This window comes from Triturus cristatus, chromosome 9 (genome assembly GCF_964204655.1).
Source record: "Triturus cristatus chromosome 9, aTriCri1.1, whole genome shotgun sequence".
In the NCBI taxonomy this organism is placed as follows: Eukaryota; Metazoa; Chordata; class Amphibia; order Caudata; family Salamandridae; genus Triturus; species Triturus cristatus.
Window position 1 is genome coordinate 231243690 of NC_140592.1, and position 19658 is coordinate 231263347.

The 19658-nt window shown below is 42.7% G+C and overlaps 1 protein-coding gene across 1 annotated transcript in view; it reads right to left on the reverse strand.

Annotated features, from left to right (window-relative positions):
* The window catches only part of DNAH1 (dynein axonemal heavy chain 1), a 1256292-nt gene that overhangs the window by 876082 nt on the left and 360552 nt on the right, over positions 1-19658 (reverse strand). The window contains exons 15-16 of the mRNA XM_085624793.1: positions 4838-4957; positions 4672-4754 (exon numbers count right to left, since the gene is read on the reverse strand). Of these exons, the coding sequence (XP_085480919.1) occupies positions 4672-4754; positions 4838-4957 (203 nt within the window). The remainder of the gene's footprint in view (positions 1-4671; positions 4755-4837; positions 4958-19658) is intronic.

Sequence of the window (19658 nt, forward strand, 5' to 3'; positions counted from 1 at the left end):
CTAACGACAAGCTGTTGTTCCAAATTACTAAATTCACCCAGCGGGACAGCTTTCCTAGCTAGAGCCCGAGCCCGAGCCCAACTCTCAAGCTGCATATATTTAAATCTTGATAGCTCAGGGCCGACCTTATCGCTTAGTTCATCCCATGTCAGCAGTGCATCGTTTACCAACAACTCTCCCCACCTTACAATACCGGCATGTTTCAGGGGGGACGCCAACCCATCCTTCAAACACATTGGTAAACCCGGGGAGTCCCACACCGGGGCATAGTTTGAAAAGTAAGACAGCCCTATTTTCTTTTTAATCTGAGCCCAGATACTGGCCATAGATTGAAGAGACTTTAATTTAACCTTCTTAAAAAACTTTTGGTCACCAAACTTAAACATAAATCCCTGAGAGGGTAAATCCGTCCCAGCCAACATGGCTTTAAACATTAGACCTATCGAGGAGTTAGATGGCACTTTCAGAAGCATTCGGGAATAAGATAGTTGGAAACCTGCAAATTCTTTTTGAGGTGAATGTATCTGCTTTGTTGGTACCACACCAGGTGAAATAAAAATACTTTGTATTTATTAACACACACTAGACACTAACTTGGTATATCTCCAACCCGGAGTTATCAACTACACACAAGAAATACTTCAGAAATAGGTAAGTACCATAGAATAACACATAGGGCCTAACCTGGGGGGCAAACCATAAAGTAAAATAGTGGAATGTGAGGTAAATGCCAAAAAGGGACTAGTATCCAAGGATGGAGGACCACAGGGAAAACACCGAACCATCCAAGCTGAGTAGCAGGGACCCCAAGGTGCCTGGGTGTAGAGTGGTTACACCGGGTCAAACGTCCATAGGATAACACAGAGTAAGTCGCGGTTGAATTTTTACAGTTTTAGGACCCTTTCCAAAGGACCCCGAGGGAACCACTTGGATCAAGAAGGTTGGAGAGCCACAACACTTGTGGATACCCCAGGAAACATGATAAACCCAGGGAGACCAGGTGCATCGGGGTGAAGTGTTGTCGGAACTGCTCGTAGATGCCAATGGAGGCTCATGGAAGATCAGCAGCTACAGAGTCTCGTGGACCAGGCCGGTGGAACCAAGGAGTGGATTCCAGATGAGAAGAACCTGAAAGCAGAGGGAACAGAATCCAAACCACCCGGAGGTGACCAGGAGGCACAGGAGCACAATACCAGCCCTTGTTGGAGGTTCTTGCAGTAGCATGGTGAGGTTGAAGCAGCAGTTGTGGAGACCAGGCGACGATGCAGGAGCACATTAGCCGTCCGCGAGCTGTTCCATGCCGGTCGACCAGTGCAGGAAGGTAAGGAGCTGGCAGGACCACCAACAAGCCTTGGCAAATGCAAACAACAGTTCGCGGAATAAGTTGCTGTGTTGCAGACCGGCAAGGTCTGTGGGACTAACCCAGCAAGGGAACTAGGGACTTACAATGGTACACCAGTATGCCAGTTGTGTGGTGTACAAAGTATTTACCATGCAATTTAGAGGAGAGAGCACTGCCACTGGGGTCCTGGTTAGGATGAATCACAGTGAACTACAGTCAAAACACACTGACACCAGGCAAAAAGTGGGGTTATCTATGCCAGAAAGTTCCACCTACCTATAGGCACTCTATACACAAAGTACATCCTTTGCTTCTCAATGGCAGTAGGACAGTGCAATGGGCAGTCAGATTTCTAGATTTCTCTGTGCTGCCAGCATTGTGACTGAATCACTGAGTCAGCTTGTGACTGTCCTGTGAGGCCTATTGAGGTGTTGTCTGAAGCACTGTATTTTTTTGGAAAGCTTCAGAATGACTGGTGCTATTGTCGCAGGTGTTGGTATTAGTTTTTAGGTCGAGCATTCGAGCTCTCCTGTATATACTTTACTATATACTTAATATATACTCATATGTGTATGTACTTTGTGGGCTCTGGAGATCAGGCCTAGGACTTGTCTGCTTCCGCTTAGGGACTTTTTTTTCTGTTCAACTGCCTTTAATTAATTGTCTTGGTAGAAAACTACCAGTAGAGGTCAGTAAAATACCAGAACTGCTTTCTGCTGAGGGACTTGTTTAAAAATAAAATTCTGCCAACTGCCTCTATTTAACTTTCTTGATAGAAAACGACCAGCAGAGATCGGTAAAATACCAGAATCACTTTAGCATTCTCTAGATTCCAGTCCATAGAAATTGTCTTCCACGAGCACCCGTAGACAATAATATTTTTTTCAAATCTTGTATTTTAAGTGATATGACCACCGAAGGCCCTGATTTTATATTAAAAACAGAGCTTTGGACTGTACCATTTCCCGTGAAAGGCAATATTTCTCTCCATGAGTGCCAATACCTGGCACGTCACGCAGTTTGGTGCTTACTTTCCCTCCATGTTAACATGGAACAGTAGATGTTTCAGCACCCAGGTTAAGGTGCTGCATAGCTAAATACATATAAGGTCCCAAAGGCGAGACCAATTGCATTGCAAATGCTTGTTAATGTATTATAGTTATTGCCTTGACAGATTTCATAGAAAGTAGGATTTTGTTTTTGAAAATAAAAAACATTAATGCCCTCTCGCCATGGGAGTTTTCTCCCATAGTGTGGGGGCATTTTGCAGTTTCACTGCCCCTTACTGCCAAGTTTTACCTGGTGGTGAAGGGCAGTGAAAACTTGCCATTTGTTTGCCCACTCTAAATCGGGCTGGGAAACCAATGGCAAAACCTCAGACAGCTCTAACTCTGTGGAGCTGTCGGAGGTGTATGGCCAAAGCCACATCACCTTCTGTGCCAAAAAGGATGGGTTACCCGGAGCAGGTCTGTAGTGCCTCGCTATGGAGCAGCCCTGAGCAGGGCTTGGTTCAGGTCACAACCAGGGCATCTCTTAGGGATTACTGATAGGAAGTAAAGATTGCAAAGGTGAAGAGACCGGTTGTAAAATCTCAGCAAGTATATTAGCCTTAGTTTCAACATTAGACAATTGTAGTGTTTGGACCGCTGCTGTCCTGAGTACAACCACAGAGAAGGAAGCACTTTTGTCAGTAGGGGATCCCATTCAGGAATACAATTGAGTTTCAGATAAATTGCCAAAACTACTTGCATCCTGGTGATCTTGATAAAGTCCTTTATTGGGATAGTGTGGGAGCAAGTTGTCAGTCTCTGCCGCATTATCTCCATGAGTGAATCGCATGTACTTCTGAGTCAGAGCCTGATACAGCCACAGGGGAACTAAAGATACCAACACTGAAGATGGGACTGCCAGATGATGCTTAAACACTACTGACTGAGCCTTGGTGATTTTGTAGTGACACATTGGTCTGGATTTAGCTGAACTCTGCTCCGAGATCAGTGTCTTGATTAGATCCGGAACTGACTTCACTGAAGATGGGACCGCCACCATAGGGACTGGCTCCAGCGCAAGGCCAGATAGAAGCCAAGCAGGGTCAGCTGATGCCAGGCAAGTGTCTGTAGGCAAGAGTTCGACTGGGGGCCCAAGTGGATCTGTGGACCTCAAAGACGCTCCAGTGGGGTCTGGAATCATAGGGAAGATTTGCAGCATAGCCTTATGAAGACCAATCTACTTCATCGGCTCCAACGGCAGAATGCAGTCATAATGATGATCTGAACGGAGCTGGGACCTTAGAGTGTTGACTATCTGACTCCCTCCATGAAGTGGGTGTGTTGGGGAAGGCCTTCTGTCTGGACTTGTTGTGTTTCCATCAGGACATGTCCTTGGACTTACTTGAAGATGGAGATTTGGATCGGGACATGGAATAGGAATGGGCCCATGTGAGCATGAGCAGCCCACCTTTTTATTCTTGGCAATATAAAGAGACATCTCCCGTTTCCTGATGGCCTTCAGAGGCATCAGGGAGCATTTATTGCATGTCTTTGAATTATGTTTGGATCCAAGACACCAAAGACAGACTTGTGTGGGTCCATGAAAAACATCTGCTTCCTGCAGGTACAGCATAACTTGAAGCTTGCCATTTTTGGTGGGGCACATCCCTAGTACACAGTCTTCTGCTGAAAAAAATCAGTTTAGAGATCAGTAAAGCACTAACATAGTTTGATAGCAAAGCTCCTGATCCATGTCTACGGGTGCGGACAAAAGTGAACTGAAGTGAGTGCGCTGGAGTTGCAGCTATATATAAGCGTTCCAAGTCGTCACTTCTGGGGGTGAAACAAAGCTGTTGCAGAGACTGATGGCGCCAAATATTGCCATATGGGAACATTTCTGGAAGAGTTTATAAATACAGACTATCACCACAGGGAATTCAAACGGTGAGAAATCTGAGGTTAGAAGTATCCATCAGAATTTATTTTATCTTGCTTTTCTCTTAAAAGGATCACAGGTTGATGGATCAGAAGTCTAATTCCACACCAGAGAATCTATTAATTGAATGTGCTTCTTTAAAATAAAATGCAGTATGCTTAATGTAGCCTGTTGAAAGGCAAATGGAGGTATGAATGTGAAAATTAGGTATAAATCTCTAAAAGTGATCCAGGAACCTGTACAATTCAGAATTTATGACCATCAGTGAAGATCCCATGATTGAGACAAGGGAAACATGGATAAATAAAGATTACTAAGACGATAAAGTGACAAGACTAAATGAATGATAATGAAAAGGGAAGTCAGAGAACAGAAGGGCTGCCGTGGAAAAGCCCAGTACTTACTTTATGTTAAACTCTTCTTGAGAGAGACTATAAAAAAACTCATCAGTGATGTCATACTCAACAAGGACCTTTGCTATCTGTTCCTGTAATAGAAAATGAGGTTGTTAGAAGATCATGTAACACAGATATCCAAATGAGCTTTTATATAATGGGGTAATATACTTACCTGAAGAGTAACAAGCTGTTCAGGCACTTGTTTCATCCACTCACGAAGTTCAGTTAGTTCTTCTATTGTGTCTGGCTTGTCGTACAACTTTTTGCTGATGTTTCTGAATTCATCAGAAATCTAAATAAGAGCATGAGACATATAGGGTTACAATAGACTGAGCCATATTTGATACTATCCATTAACAATGCTGGCATATGTCAGTAGCAGCACAGCAGGAATACCTGTCCAAAAACAAGCCTGATGACCGTCAAGTATAAAACAATCTCAGAGAGAAGTGATTCAGCTAAGCTAATTACTGCTTCCAGTTTTGTAAAACTTAGAGTGTTAGTCACTTAAACATATAGAAGGCCCAAATACCACCACACTGGTTTCAGTTGTTACGAAAATTTAAGCTAGTCAGAAAGCAATCATATGGGCTACAAGACCTGAGCAGCTGCAATCCTAGTAGCAGTCCCCAGCGACTAAGGGAGCCAACAAAATGTGATAAGCAAAGAACAGCAAAAGACAGACATATTCCAAATACAAAACTAAAGTGGCTGGTGGCTCACTGGACTAATGTATCCACTCCAGCAATCTGTGTTTCACCTCCTGGGCCCGTATTATATAGAATGCCTTGGGGAGCGCAATGGACATGTGCATTTCAGTATTACAGAAGGGGCTGCAATACTTGTGCAGGTATTGTGCTGGAACTATTCTAAATGGGCATTTGGTAATTTGCATGAATGTGAGGTCCTATGCAAATGCAGGAATGCTTTGGTTCTGCTCAGAGACAAAGAGGCCATCAGGAGACACACTGACTGTGTGCCACAAAAAGATGGAGGGCTGTCAGTGCACCCTCCAGAGCCCGCCCCTCTGGAGGGACTAGGGGGTTCCCATGGACATCCCCAGAAATCTCCATGCAGAAAGGTGCAGTCACTCACTGAATCTGCCTGCAGCGTTATCTCTGTCCCTTCTTGAAAGTACAGGCTGAGTGCCACATGCACTGTGAAAGGTGGACCAGCAGCTTCAATGAGCTGGTCCATCCTTCACTAAAGAGTTGCTCGCAAGGTAACAACTTCATAGGTGCCCTAGGGCAGTGCAATATCAGTACTAGGCGAACTGTACTTATTTGCACTCTGCTGACATACTTTAAGGTGTGCCCTGGTACAAACAAGGACCGTGCACCCTTACTGTAATGACCAGTTTGAATCCCAGCAAGTCAAACTCAGCCTTCATCATTCTGAAGTCAATAAAATCTGTATCATTGAGTTGGGTGACAATAAACATCTGTTATTCACGATGCCAAAATGGGTGAATGTGTACTTCACAAATACACCTTATGAAACATTAGGCAGTGTTATGTTAAATTAAGGCAGAGTAAGCATGATTGAGTGAAATCCAACCAACTCTGGCCATGATTCCATATCCAAATGAGAGTCAAGGAGATGAATCTTATCCTAATTATGCTTTCATCTAAACTGAAAAATTAAACAGTGAAATGTAGAGTGAAACAACACACATTCTTTTATTATCAACATTATGAACTGAATGAGCAGAAATATTTAGATGGATAGACACGTAAAATTGACAAATTCTAAATCTTGGAATTTGTAATGTTGTTCATAAAAAGGTACTCCTGTTTTCAGTTCAAGGAGGGTTTCTTTGAGTTATAACATATGCTAATATTTCAAAAGATTAAAATTTGGGGTCAAAAAGTGAGATATTTTCTATTAAAATGCAACAATTAGCATTTATTAGTGTACCACGCAAACCCTTTTGGTCACTGCTGACAAAAGTTGGCATGGTCTTTGATTTAGACACCTCATACAAGCCATGTGTACTGAGCTTTATGCTAACGTTTTAATCAATGGCACATTGTGAGGCTAATTAGGTCTCAGCTACTAACATCTCAAGCTGTCCACAGGCAGACCTATTGTTTCCAATATACATAGAGTGGACTTTGGGTCACCCACTTATTCATGGTTGGATGGCTTTGTTTTCTATATCAGTTTGGTACTCCTGAACCAAGACTGCCAGCCATGCAGGGTCACACTTTTATTGTGACATTAGCATAAAGATTAGACATTAGTCGATGTCGACAATTCAGCTATTACTACTTCTACTTTTAGGCAGGGGCGGCTCCTCCGCTATGGCGGAGGAGCGTCGCCCCAATGCTTTCTCGCAGTGCGAGAAGACAAAATATAAAATGGTAATAACTATTAGTTAGTACCATTTTATGTTTGCTTTGCGGACGGGTGGGTGGGTGACGCTGGCCTGCTCTCCGAGCAGGGCAGGGAAGGAGTGGTTTGCCCACTCCTGAGTGCACAAAGGCTGTTTAGTCGGCCCTCTTGAGCCGCCCAAACCAGTCATGCACACTTAGCCCTACTCCATGCAGGCTGCATTGCAGCCTGCATGGAAAGCATGTCCATCCCTCTAGTCCCTGGCCCCCAGCCCCTGGCCGCCGTGAGACCAATCACAACGCAGTGTTGTGATTGGATTAGGGGAGGAAGCCTGGCTGCCTGCTTCATGTTCCAGTCGGAGGCAGGAGAGCAGGAGCAGAGAAGACGCGGGACCCAGCGGAAAGGTAGGTTTTAAATCTTTTTTGAATTATGACCCACCCCCCCCCCTCGCGCGACCTGCACTCGCGAGCCATGCCAGCAGCTACTAATTTTAGGCAGTGCCATGTATTATAGAGGATGAGCCAAATAGATCTGGTAGAGCATATGACTAGTTGTAAAATGTCACCATGGCAAGGATTATATGATTCTAGGGCTCCAGGTTAACTTCTGCTATATGCAAGGATACTGCCACATATTTAGAAATCATATTATACAATAGCATAGCAAAGCAAATTCATCTCTGCTTTATTAACCTGAAATACTGGCTTTGCCAATGCTTTTTGGTTGGCAATGGCAAACACAAGCACCATGACACAGAAGGCTGGCAACATTGCAATAGGTTTGTAGGGGTATATAGTGGGAAGTTAATTCAGTAATAATTATCTAAAAATTAATTGTTAATTATTTAGTTAATTTATTATCAATTAGGTAAATGGTGCTATACTTCTTTATTTTATTTTTATTTTAGCTGTGGGCTGCTAGGTTTGTAGTGTTATAGGGTGGGAAGTTAATTAAATAATAATTAAATAATTTGTAAACTGATAATTAATTGATTATTAAATATTGGAAACTTTTTTTAATGAACATATATATGTATATAATATATATATATATATATATATATATATATATATATATATATATATATATATATATATATATATACATACATATAATAATTATCTATACCTTTAATGTTAATTGATGTTTATATTAAGAGTTTAATATTTTTTCTAAATTAATAGGTTATTAAAATATGTAACATGTTTGAAGTGAAGTAGTCTCCCTACTGTTGCACAGACTGGAGTGGGAAGAGTAAATTTTACTCCTACGAAGTCCAACGCATTCCTTACTGTTGCACGACTGGAGTGAGAATAGTAAATATATTTTTTTTTCACAGAAAACACAAAGGTTACAGGGACGTTATAGTTAGGCTCACATTTCACTCATACAAAACCATAGAAATTCAGCAGATATAGTTACCTCAGCTAATTATAACTTACACCCCCACAATGCACTGCTTATTATCCTCAAATATTACATCACTCATGACATGGTCAGTGGCATTTTTTCTCCTCGCATGCACTGTCGGGATGGGAAGATGGAGGCCCGTCGATTGTAGGAGCTGTGAGGGGCATAAAAGTTTGGGAACCGCTGACTTGCAGTTTGAAGAAAGTGTCGAAAGGTAACAGCAGATCTCCTTTGTGCCTTAAGGCAAAATAATGTTATCAAAAATTGAAAAAGAAAAAAAAACCATTCAAGAACAATTACAAAAACCTAACGCTAACTCAAATTAAAGTACAGAAATGTGAAAAGCGGCAATGTCATGTTTTAGTTTTTGGAGAACTCAGAGGAAGTAATCACTAGGCCTGGGCGATATCTCAGATACGTTCATGGAGTTTGCAGAGTTTTCGCACTCCTCGGAACTTGCTGGGTACCGACTACGCAGAGCGGAGTTTTTTCCTCCATTGACCTCTCACCAACGGTAAGTTGGCGAGCGTAAGCGAGGAAAATCCAATGATGGATCACTTCCCAGTGAAATGTCTTAATGCAGGTGGTCACAGATGGTCACTACCGCACACGTTAAGAAACATTCTGTTCAAGTAGAACTTCCACTCCATCGGCAGAAAAAAGTAGCGCCCTCTTGCACTGCGTGGGATGCCATTTGTGCTGATTTTACAGCATGGGACAATCACCCGGAGCTAGAAATCAGTGCGAATAGCGTGAGGTAACACACTCCGCCGGTCATGGAACTCTGCGTAGTTTGCTGGAGTTTTATTGTAACTCCCCCCAAGCCTAGTTATCACAAGGACAGGCCACTAAATGGGTGAGAGTGGTGCCTTCAGCAGAGAGGGGGGAGAAAAAGGAGAGAAGTCACGATAATGACGGATACTACGAACTCTAATTGTTAAGCAATTAGTCCTCATTTTGTCTTACTATGCAGTTTTTACTATCCCATGTCAATATAATGACTTTCTATTTGAAAAACTGCTAGTGGCTGAAAGTGTTAAATAAAATTGAAATTGACTGAGTGAGTGAGACAAGAAAAGCACAGTTGATATAATAAAAGATTAGGAGAAATGAGGGAAGACATCAGCACCAATGTTACAGTCAAAGCAAGAAACCAGCAGTTTTGTCCTGTGCTTGAACATTCAAAAAATACTTTCTACACGGAGCTGCGGGGTCAAGTAAAGGTCAATAACTGCACGTCCCGAATATTTACATTAGGCAGAGGCACTAAACAAGGCTGCCCGTATCCCCCCTGCTTTTCTCCTTGATGCTGGAACCACTGGCATCCTGGGTGCAATGGGACGCTGTACTCAGAGGGTTGAAATGGGAGGCAGGAATTGAAGATAGGATCTCTTTACGCGGACGACATTCTGATATATCTAGCATCCCCTTATACTACAATACACAGACTTTTGAATATTTTTACAAATTTCGGCAAATACGCCCACTATGCCATCAACTGGGCTAAATCGGTGCAGTTTGTTCTCTGGGGCCCAATTCCCAAGCTTTCTCCGGGATGTGAGATTGAAATAGCCCTTGACTGATTTCGCTACCTTGGAGTTTTTATTACCCCAGACCCCAACTCTTCTATGAGAAAAATGTAGCCGTCCCTTTAGAACGGCTCCGTAATGATGTCAAACATTGGAGAGCGCTGCCGCTTTCGTTCCTAGGCCGAGCTGCCCTGTTTAAGATGCTTGCTCTCTCACGATTTTTGTATATCCTCCAAAACTGCCCCTACACGATTCCTGACTCCTATTTTACAAGCATTAAAAGCGAGGTCTGATCACTACTGTGGAGTGGAGGCGCGTCTCTCATAGCATTGCTTAAACTGACTGAGGCGTGGTACGACGGGGGATTGCACTTCCAGATATACGACTCTACTACTGGGCCTCGCAATTAGTGGCAATAAATCACTGGCTGTACCGTTCTCCGACAAACTCAGCCTACATGTTAGACAGATATCAGGTGGGAAGAGAGGGGTGCTTGGAAACCCTATACACAAAGCCCCGGAAAGGGAGATATCTGGGCCCTATGGCTCGGACGGTGGAAATTTGGCATCAGGTGACTAAACGTCTGGGTTGGACCGGTGTGCTGACTCAGGCCAGACCCCTGTGATCCTCTCAAAAACTGGGGCTCCTGTGTTATCAATACAGATTTGATAAATGGGACACAATCGGAATCTCTACCATAGGCCAGTTAGTAAAAAAGGGTAAAACCTTACATTTAGTGAACTACAGGGAAAATATGAACTGACTCAGGGAGAGATTTTTCGCTATTTGCAGATCCGCCAAGCACTCACAGTAGCACTTCCAGACATGGGTAATTTGCCAGAATTCTCCCCCTTGGAGGACCGGCTGCTTTCTGAGCCCATCCCAGACAAAGCCATTTCACTAATGTATCATAAATTATGTAACAACCTGCTAGATCCCTTTCTAACTCTCCGAGATAGATGGCAAGCCAACATCGGACACATCGACGACAAAGACTGGCAAACAGCACTGATGTTCCCAAGGGAAGCAGCTACTACTCTTCGTTTACGACTGATCCAATTAAAAATTCTACATAGAACGTACCTTATGAGGGTTACTTTAGCTAGAATGTGAAGTAGACAAGATACGCTATGTTTGCGCGGGTGTCCGAGGCAACCTTCTATCATACTATATGAGACTGCCCACACATACGACCCATATGGGACAGAGCTACAAAAGAAATGCAGGACGTTATAGGGAAACAGATAGCTCTGACACCACAGCTGGGGCTTCTTAACATTTAAGCAACCGATCTCACAGAAGTGGAACAGAAACTAGCCACTCTGGGGTACACTTTAGTAAAAAGAGCAATTGCAATAAAATGGGGGGGGGGGCAACGGAAAGACCTTCGACTAAGGCTTGGGCAGCTGAACTTGACAAGTGTATGATTGCAGAAAAATAATTCTTTAAATCTAGAGGATGTCCCAAGAAATGGGATAAAAAGTGGAGCAGATGGAACGCGCATAGAGGGGGCTTATGTATATCCCCAACCGTAGAGATGGAAATGTCAAGAAATAATAGACACTCACCTGGAATGATTGCTTGATTTACTGTGCACTGTTATACTGTATAAACCCGCTATAACCTGACTGAAATCTATCCCTACCAATGTTTGTGATTCTTTGAATGTTGAAACCAATAAAGAAATTTTTTTTAAAAAAATACTTTCATCCTACTTTGCCATTATTACCATTGACGCAACAGTGGGGGTTTGTCACGTTTTGATATCTAGGTGGGGGCTGGGGCTGTAAAAAAGCTTCTTCATGAGCTTACCCTCAATTAACGGGCTGCATTAGAAGTGTCTGCAGAGTCATTATTAACAAGCATTTGCAATGCAATAGGTCTCGCGTTTGTGAGAGTTTAAGCTAATGGCATTGTAAATGACAATGACTTTTATTTATCTGTTTTGAAAACCAACACATATATAAAAGGCTCTGATGGGTTGTCAAGGCAAGATTAGTGTATTCTAATTCTTGGAGGAAAAAATTCCAATTCAAAGCAAGTTGATTTAAACGTGAGCTAGTCCTTTATTTGCACTCATACATAGGGGTGGGTATGAGAAAAAACCAAGGGGTGGCACAGCCAACACGTGTTTCGCCCCCTACATGGCCTATAGGCCTGGGGCTTCTTCAGGGCGGGTATTACTGAAAATGGACGTTTCCACGATGTGCTAGAAAGATATAGTCGGATTCTAAGGGGAGGGGATCAAAAAGGAGAAAAGAAATCCTTAGTTCAAAGAAGGAGGTAAAGCCGACGGGAGTAACTGCTTCGTTGCAATGCTTACCTCAAATCTTGGCTAATGCCCGGTACGAGTGTTCTGTTTCATTCAGTTCTGTTTGTGCGCTTAGCGGAGGCAGCGTAAATAGCGGGGCTCATGGAAGGACATCCGGGTCGGGACCCGGAAGTGGCCTGGTTCGTGCGGGAGCGCCATTTTGGATAGGGAAGGGGACGGGGGAGGTAGATTGGCCGTTTAAATGTCATGTTAGTAGTCAAGGACAAATAAAGTTTCTAGTAAGAAAAATTATAAGGATTTAGTTGAGTTGAAAGGGGCCAATGGATCATTGGCCATTCAAGAAGGTGCGTAGAAATATAAAGCGAAATTCTAGGGGATACCAAGGGTCGGACTGTGGAATGGTTCTGGATATATAGTGTAGATTTTGTACAAAATACTATTCAGACACATTTCCAGGGGAATGAGAGGAAATTCTAGGTTTTAAGATAGGGATGTTAATCATAATGGTTTCACACCCTAGGGAGAAAAAACAATCAGAAAAGGTGGACATTCAGTTAATACAATTAGTCATCTCCCAGCCATACATGCATTTCTGCATCTTTGTTGAGTCCTAGTTCAGTTGTTTTGAAGTTCATGATCAGCTCGCTTTCGCGTCTGCGAAGTCTCAGTTCTCGGTTTCCTCCTCTTTTGGTCTGGTGTACAATTTCCAGTCCATAGAAGATGAAATCCTTTTTGTGTTGATGTTTGTCTGCAAAATGTTCCGTCAGGGGGTGACCGGATGTGTGTTTGTGGATATTACGGTAATGTTCTTGTATCCGGATACGTAGGGGTCGGATTGTACTCCCGATGTATGGTAGGTTGCATGGACAAAGGATCACATAAATGCAAAATTTGCTATTGCAATCAATCCATTCTTTTATTGTGAATTCTTTTCCTTGTGTCATTGGTATCTTTTTGGTTTTGTCGCGGCTCAGTTTACAGACACTACAGTTCTTGCAGGTATGGTATCCTGGCGGTCTGTCTAGAAAGGTGGTAACTTGTTTGCGTTTATCCTCAAATTCTGATTTGCACAGTATGTCTTTTAGGTTCGGGGCACGTCTGAAGGTTATCTCCGGATAGGTTTTGATTTCATCAGCTAGATTTGGAGTGTGTTGTAGCAGGTGCCAGTGTCTTTTCAGGCTTTGCCTGATTTGGTGATGACCAATGCTGTAGTCTGTAATAAATCTTATTGCTGAGTCATTCTTATTTTTTCTTTTACCATCAGTTGTAAACATCTGTTTGCGATCTAACTTTGATACTGTTGTCATGGTGTTTTTAAGTGTGGACTTCTCATATCCTCTTTCGGATAGTCTTGATATGATCTCATTCCCTTTGGTTTCGAAGACTTCATCCTCGCTACAGTTTCTGCGGGTCCTCAGAAGTTCTCCTTTAGGGATATTTTTGATGTTGTGACGTGGGTGGAAGCTGTCAGCTCGCAGGATGGAATTAGCTGCAGTGTCCTTTCTGTAAAGTTTGCTTTGTAACGTATTGTCTTTGACATAAAGAGTAACGTCCAGGAAATTGACCTCCTTTTTGGAGAAAGTGTGAGTCGTTTTGATTCCCCAGGGGTTTTGGTCGAGTTTTTCCAGAAATCTTTTTAGAAGTGTTTCATCTCCTTGCCAGAAGCATAAAATGTCATCGATGTATCGTCGCCAGAGTATTATGTGTGAGGTAAAATCGGCGAAGTTATGGTCCCACAGCCAGAATTTTTCCACGTGGCTCATGAAGATACATGCGTACGGCGGCGCGAATTTGGCTCCCATAGCTGTCCCGCGTCTCTGTCTGTATATCTTCCCATTGAAGCTGAAGACATTGTTTTCCAAGCAGAAGTTCAGCATTTCAAGAGTCATTTTGTTGCATTCCAGTAAGTTGGCTGATTGTGTCCATAATGAGAGTTGTGCTGCAGTTAGTCCATCGCGGTGTTCGATGGATGTGTACAGGCTGACAATGTCAATAGAGACTAGTATGAAATCTGGTTCCCACGTTATATCTTGGAGTTTGTTCAGAATGTCTTTTGTGTCTTGGATGAAAGACGGTATTTCTTTCATTAGTCCCTGTAGTTTTCTGTCCACGTACTCTCCTATTCGTGAGCAGGGCGAATTAATTCCTGCTATGATGGGTCTTCCTGGTGGAGGGTAGGTGCCTTTATGTATTTTGGGAAGGAGGTAGAGGGTTGGCATGGTGGGGTACGGTATGTACAAGAATGATTTTTCTGATTGGGATATAAGTCCCAAGGTATACCATTTGTCAAGTCTGGTTTTAATGGATTTGAGGATGTCTGCGGTTGGATCATTCGTGAGAAGTTCGTAACAGGTGTTATCCCCAAGTTGTCGATTTGCTTCTAGTATGTAGTCATCAATGTGTATTGTGACCGGGTTTCCTCCTTTGTCAGCCTCTTTCACAATCAGGTCTTTCCTGTCTTTTAGTTGTTTTATCGCTCTCCTCTCTTCTGGAGTGGTGTTATGTGGGAGGTATTTTAATTTTCGTTGGTGTTTAGTGTATTCTTTTTCCAGATCACGTGTAACTGCTAAGTGAAAGGCATCTATGTTGTTCCCTGCCGGTAGTTGTGGTAGGAAGGTAGATTTCTTGGTTAATTTGCTGTCTATGGAAATGTTGGTTTCAATTCCTAGTTCCAGCGCAGTTGTGGTCAGTGTATCTGAGTCATTTTCTTCCTCGCTCAGGTGAGTTAGTAAATCCACATTTTCTAGTTCTTGGATTGATAGTTCCGAAGTGGTAGCTATGAGTGGCGCTTCCTGTCTTATGTCCCTGTCTGCAAAGAAAACCTTGAGTTTTAGTTTGCGAATGAATTTGAAGAGATCTATTTGTGTTTTGGTCAAATACCATTGGGCAGTTGGGCAGAATGAGAGTCCTTTGTTGAGTATGCTGGTTTCGTTTTCGGACAGTTGGATGTGGGATAGATTTTTTATTAGGTTGCTGGACATTATGTTCTTCTTTCCATCTCCTTTTTTCTGGATCTCGTAGTTACGCCGATTGTTGGTGTCTGTTGGCGTCCAAATTGTTGGGAACCTCCCATGGTTGTAGTATTTGTGGTGTTTGAGGCTTTCATACCGAGTCGGTAACGTAGTACTTCCTCTAAAAAATTGACCTTGCATCTTGGATTTTCACTTTCCGATGCCGGTGCAGGTGAGTCGATGTCAGAGCTAGTAGTGGTTCCTGGGTATTGCTCAGAATTGTTCGTATTTGGAGTATCTTGTGGTTTCGTGTCGTACTTTTTGGCAAAAGTGTACACTCTTCCGAATTGGTAGTCAAGTTGGTCTCTCCTGAATTTACGATTCTTTCTTTTTATGATATCCTCTTCGTATTCGTCAATGATTTGATTAAGGATCTCGTAGTTCTTCTTTATGAGTTCTCCCCAGTTAGAATCCTCTATGTGTTTGCTTAATGAGTCAACTTCAGTTTTTGCTATATTGTATTCCTCTTCTGCATGATCTATGAGTTGTCTGATCATGTTATTAGAACATTCTTTAAGGTTCTCCTCCCATTTCTTCATGTATTGAGGGTTGGTGGAGTCTGAAGGGGGAAAGATTAGTATTCTTAACCCCCGTGGGATTCGGTCTGCTTCAAGGTATTTTTTTAAAGATTCTGCTTCCCACCATTTGCTGGTTTCTCTTTTTACTGCGCGTTCCAAGTTTTGAAATGTATTTCTTGCTGATGTAGGGTTTGGTTTGGACGTTGTGCTCCTATTGGTTAGAGGTTCAGTTGAGAAAGTTTCCTCAATCCTTGTTGAACGTTGTGCTCGTCGGTCTTGGCACGATGCCATGGGTTCTGTATTTGATGTATTTTACAAGTTTTCCGATGTCACCTGGTAGGTGGTGTTTGTTAGTATCTATTCACAGAATTTCAAGCTTATCGGTTTTCGAGGATATGGCCTTATGGTAAAGTATTTCTTCGGAAGAGGGGAGAAAGGCCCCTATCCCTTACTCGCCAGGTAATAAGCGTTAGTCGAGAGGTACTGGTTCTTGCCCAATGACAGGGGGAAACCCCTATCCCCCTAGTTTTAGCAAAAGTTCTGATGGGTTGTCAAGGCAAGATTAGTGTATTCTAATTCTTGGAGGAAAAAATTCCAATTCAAAGCAAGTTGATTTAAACGTGAGCTAGTCCTTTATTTGCACTCATACATAGGGGTGGGTATGAGAAAAAACCAAGGGGTGGCACAGCCAACACGTGTTTCGCCCCCTACATGGCCTATAGGCCTGGGGCTTCTTCAGGGCGGGTATTACTGAAAATGGACGTTTCCACGATGTGCTAGAAAGATATAGTCGGATTCTAAGGGGAGGGGATCAAAAAGGAGAAAAGAAATCCTTAGTTCAAAGAAGGAGGTAAAGCCGACGGGAGTAACTGCTTCGTTGCAATGCTTACCTCAAATCTTGGCTAATGCCCGGTACGAGTGTTCTGTTTCATTCAGTTCTGTTTGTGCGCTTAGCGGAGGCAGCGTAAATAGCGGGGCTCATGGAAGGACATCCGGGTCGGGACCCGGAAGTGGCCTGGTTCGTGCGGGAGCGCCATTTTGGATAGGGAAGGGGACGGGGGAGGTAGATTGGCCGTTTAAATGTCATGTTAGTAGTCAAGGACAAATAAAGTTTCTAGTAAGAAAAATTATAAGGATTTAGTTGAGTTGAAAGGGGCCAATGGATCATTGGCCATTCAAGAAGGTGCGTAGAAATATAAAGCGAAATTCTAGGGGATACCAAGGGTCGGACTGTGGAATGGTTCTGGATATATAGTGTAGATTTTGTACAAAATACTATTCAGACACATTTCCAGGGGAATGAGAGGAAATTCTAGGTTTTAAGATAGGGATGTTAATCATAATGGTTTCACACCCTAGGGAGAAAAAACAATCAGAAAAGGTGGACATTCAGTTAATACAATTAGTCATCTCCCAGCCATACATGCATTTCTGCATCTTTGTTGAGTCCTAGTTCAGTTGTTTTGAAGTTCATGATCAGCTCGCTTTCGCGTCTGCGAAGTCTCAGTTCTCGGTTTCCTCCTCTTTTGGTCTGGTGTACAATTTCCAGTCCATAGAAGATGAAATCCTTTTTGTGTTGATGTTTGTCTGCAAAATGTTCCGTCAGGGGGTGACCGGATGTGTGTTTGTGGATATTACGGTAATGTTCTTGTATCCGGATACGTAGGGGTCGGATTGTACTCCCGATGTATGGTAGGTTGCATGGACAAAGGATCACATAAATGCAAAATTTGCTATTGCAATCAATCCATTCTTTTATTGTGAATTCTTTTCCTTGTGTCATTGGTATCTTTTTGGTTTTGTCGCGGCTCAGTTTACAGACACTACAGTTCTTGCAGGTATGGTATCCTGGCGGTCTGTCTAGAAAGGTGGTAACTTGTTTGCGTTTATCCTCAAATTCTGATTTGCACAGTATGTCTTTTAGGTTCGGGGCACGTCTGAAGGTTATCTCCGGATAGGTTTTGATTTCATCAGCTAGATTTGGAGTGTGTTGTAGCAGGTGCCAGTGTCTTTTCAGGCTTTGCCTGATTTGGTGATGACCAATGCTGTAGTCTGTAATAAATCTTATTGCTGAGTCATTCTTATTTTTTCTTTTACCATCAGTTGTAAACATCTGTTTGCGATCTAACTTTGATACTGTTGTCATGGTGTTTTTAAGTGTGGACTTCTCATATCCTCTTTCGGATAGTCTTGATATGATCTCATTCCCTTTGGTTTCGAAGACTTCATCCTCGCTACAGTTTCTGCGGGTCCTCAGAAGTTCTCCTTTAGGGATATTTTTGATGTTGTGACGTGGGTGGAAGCTGTCAGCTCGCAGGATGGAATTAGCTGCAGTGTCCTTTCTGTAAAGTTTGCTTTGTAACGTATTGTCTTTGACATAAAGAGTAACGTCCAGGAAATTGACCTCCTTTTTGGAGAAAGTGTGAGTCGTTTTGATTCCCCAGGGGTTTTGGTCGAGTTTTTCCAGAAATCTTTTTAGAAGTGTTTCATCTCCTTGCCAGATGCATAAAATGTCATCGATGTATCGTCGCCAGAGTATTATGTGTGAGGTAAAATCGGCGAAGTTATGGTCCCACAGCCAGAATTTTTCCACGTGGCTCATGAAGATACATGCGTACGGCGGCGCGAATTTGGCTCCCATAGCTGTTCCGCGTCTCTGTCTGTATATCTTCCCATTGAAGCTGAAGACATTGTTTTCCAAGCAGAAGTTCAGCATTTCAAGAGTCATTTTGTTGCATTCCAGTAAGTTGGCTGATTGTGTCCATAATGAGAGTTGTGCTGCAGTTAGTCCATCGCGGTGTTCGATGGATGTGTACAGGCTGACAATGTCAATAGAGACTAGTATGAAATCTGGTTCCCACGTTATATCTTGGAGTTTGTTCAGAATGTCTTTTGTGTCTTGGATGAAAGACGGTATTTCTTTCATTAGTCCCTGTAGTTTTCTGTCCACGTACTCTCCTATTCGTGAGCAGGGCGAATTAATTCCTGCTATGATGGGTCTTCCTGGTGGAGGGTAGGTGCCTTTATGTATTTTGGGAAGGAGGTAGAGGGTTGGCATGGTGGGGTACGGTATGTACAAGAATGATTTTTCTGATTGGGATATAAGTCCCAAGGTATACCATTTGTCAAGTCTGGTTTTAATGGATTTGAGGATGTCTGCGGTTGGATCATTGACAACCCATCAGAACTTTTGCTAAAACTAGGGGGATAGGGGTTTCCCCCTGTCATTGGGCAAGAACCAGTACCTCTCGACTAACGCTTATTACCTGGCGAGTAAGGGATAGGGGCCTTTCTCCCCTCTTCCGAAGAAAAACTTTACCATAAGGCCATATCCTCGAAAACCGATAAGCTTGAAATTCTGTGAATAGATACTAACAAACACCACCTACCAGGTGACATCGGAAAACTTGTAAAATACATCAAATACAGAACCCATGGCATCGTGCCAAGACCGACGAGCACAACGTTCAACAAGGATTGAGGAAACTTTCTCAACTGAACCTCTAACCAATAGGAGCACAACGTCCAAACCAAACCCTACATCAGCAAGAAATACATTTCAAAACTTGGAACGCGCAGTAAAAAGAGAAACCAGCAAATGGTGGGAAGCAGAATCTTTAAAAAAATACCTTGAAGCAGACCGAATCCCACGGGGGTTAAGAATACTAATCTTTCCCCCTTCAGACTCCACCAACCCTCAATACATGAAGAAATGGGAGGAGAACCTTAAAGAATGTTCTAATAACATGATCAGACAACTCATAGATCATGCAGAAGAGGAATACAATATAGCAAAAACTGAAGTTGACTCATTAAGCAAACACATAGAGGATTCTAACTGGGGAGAACTCATAAAGAAGAACTACGAGATCCTTAATCAAATCATTGACGAATACGAAGAGGATATCATAAAAAGAAA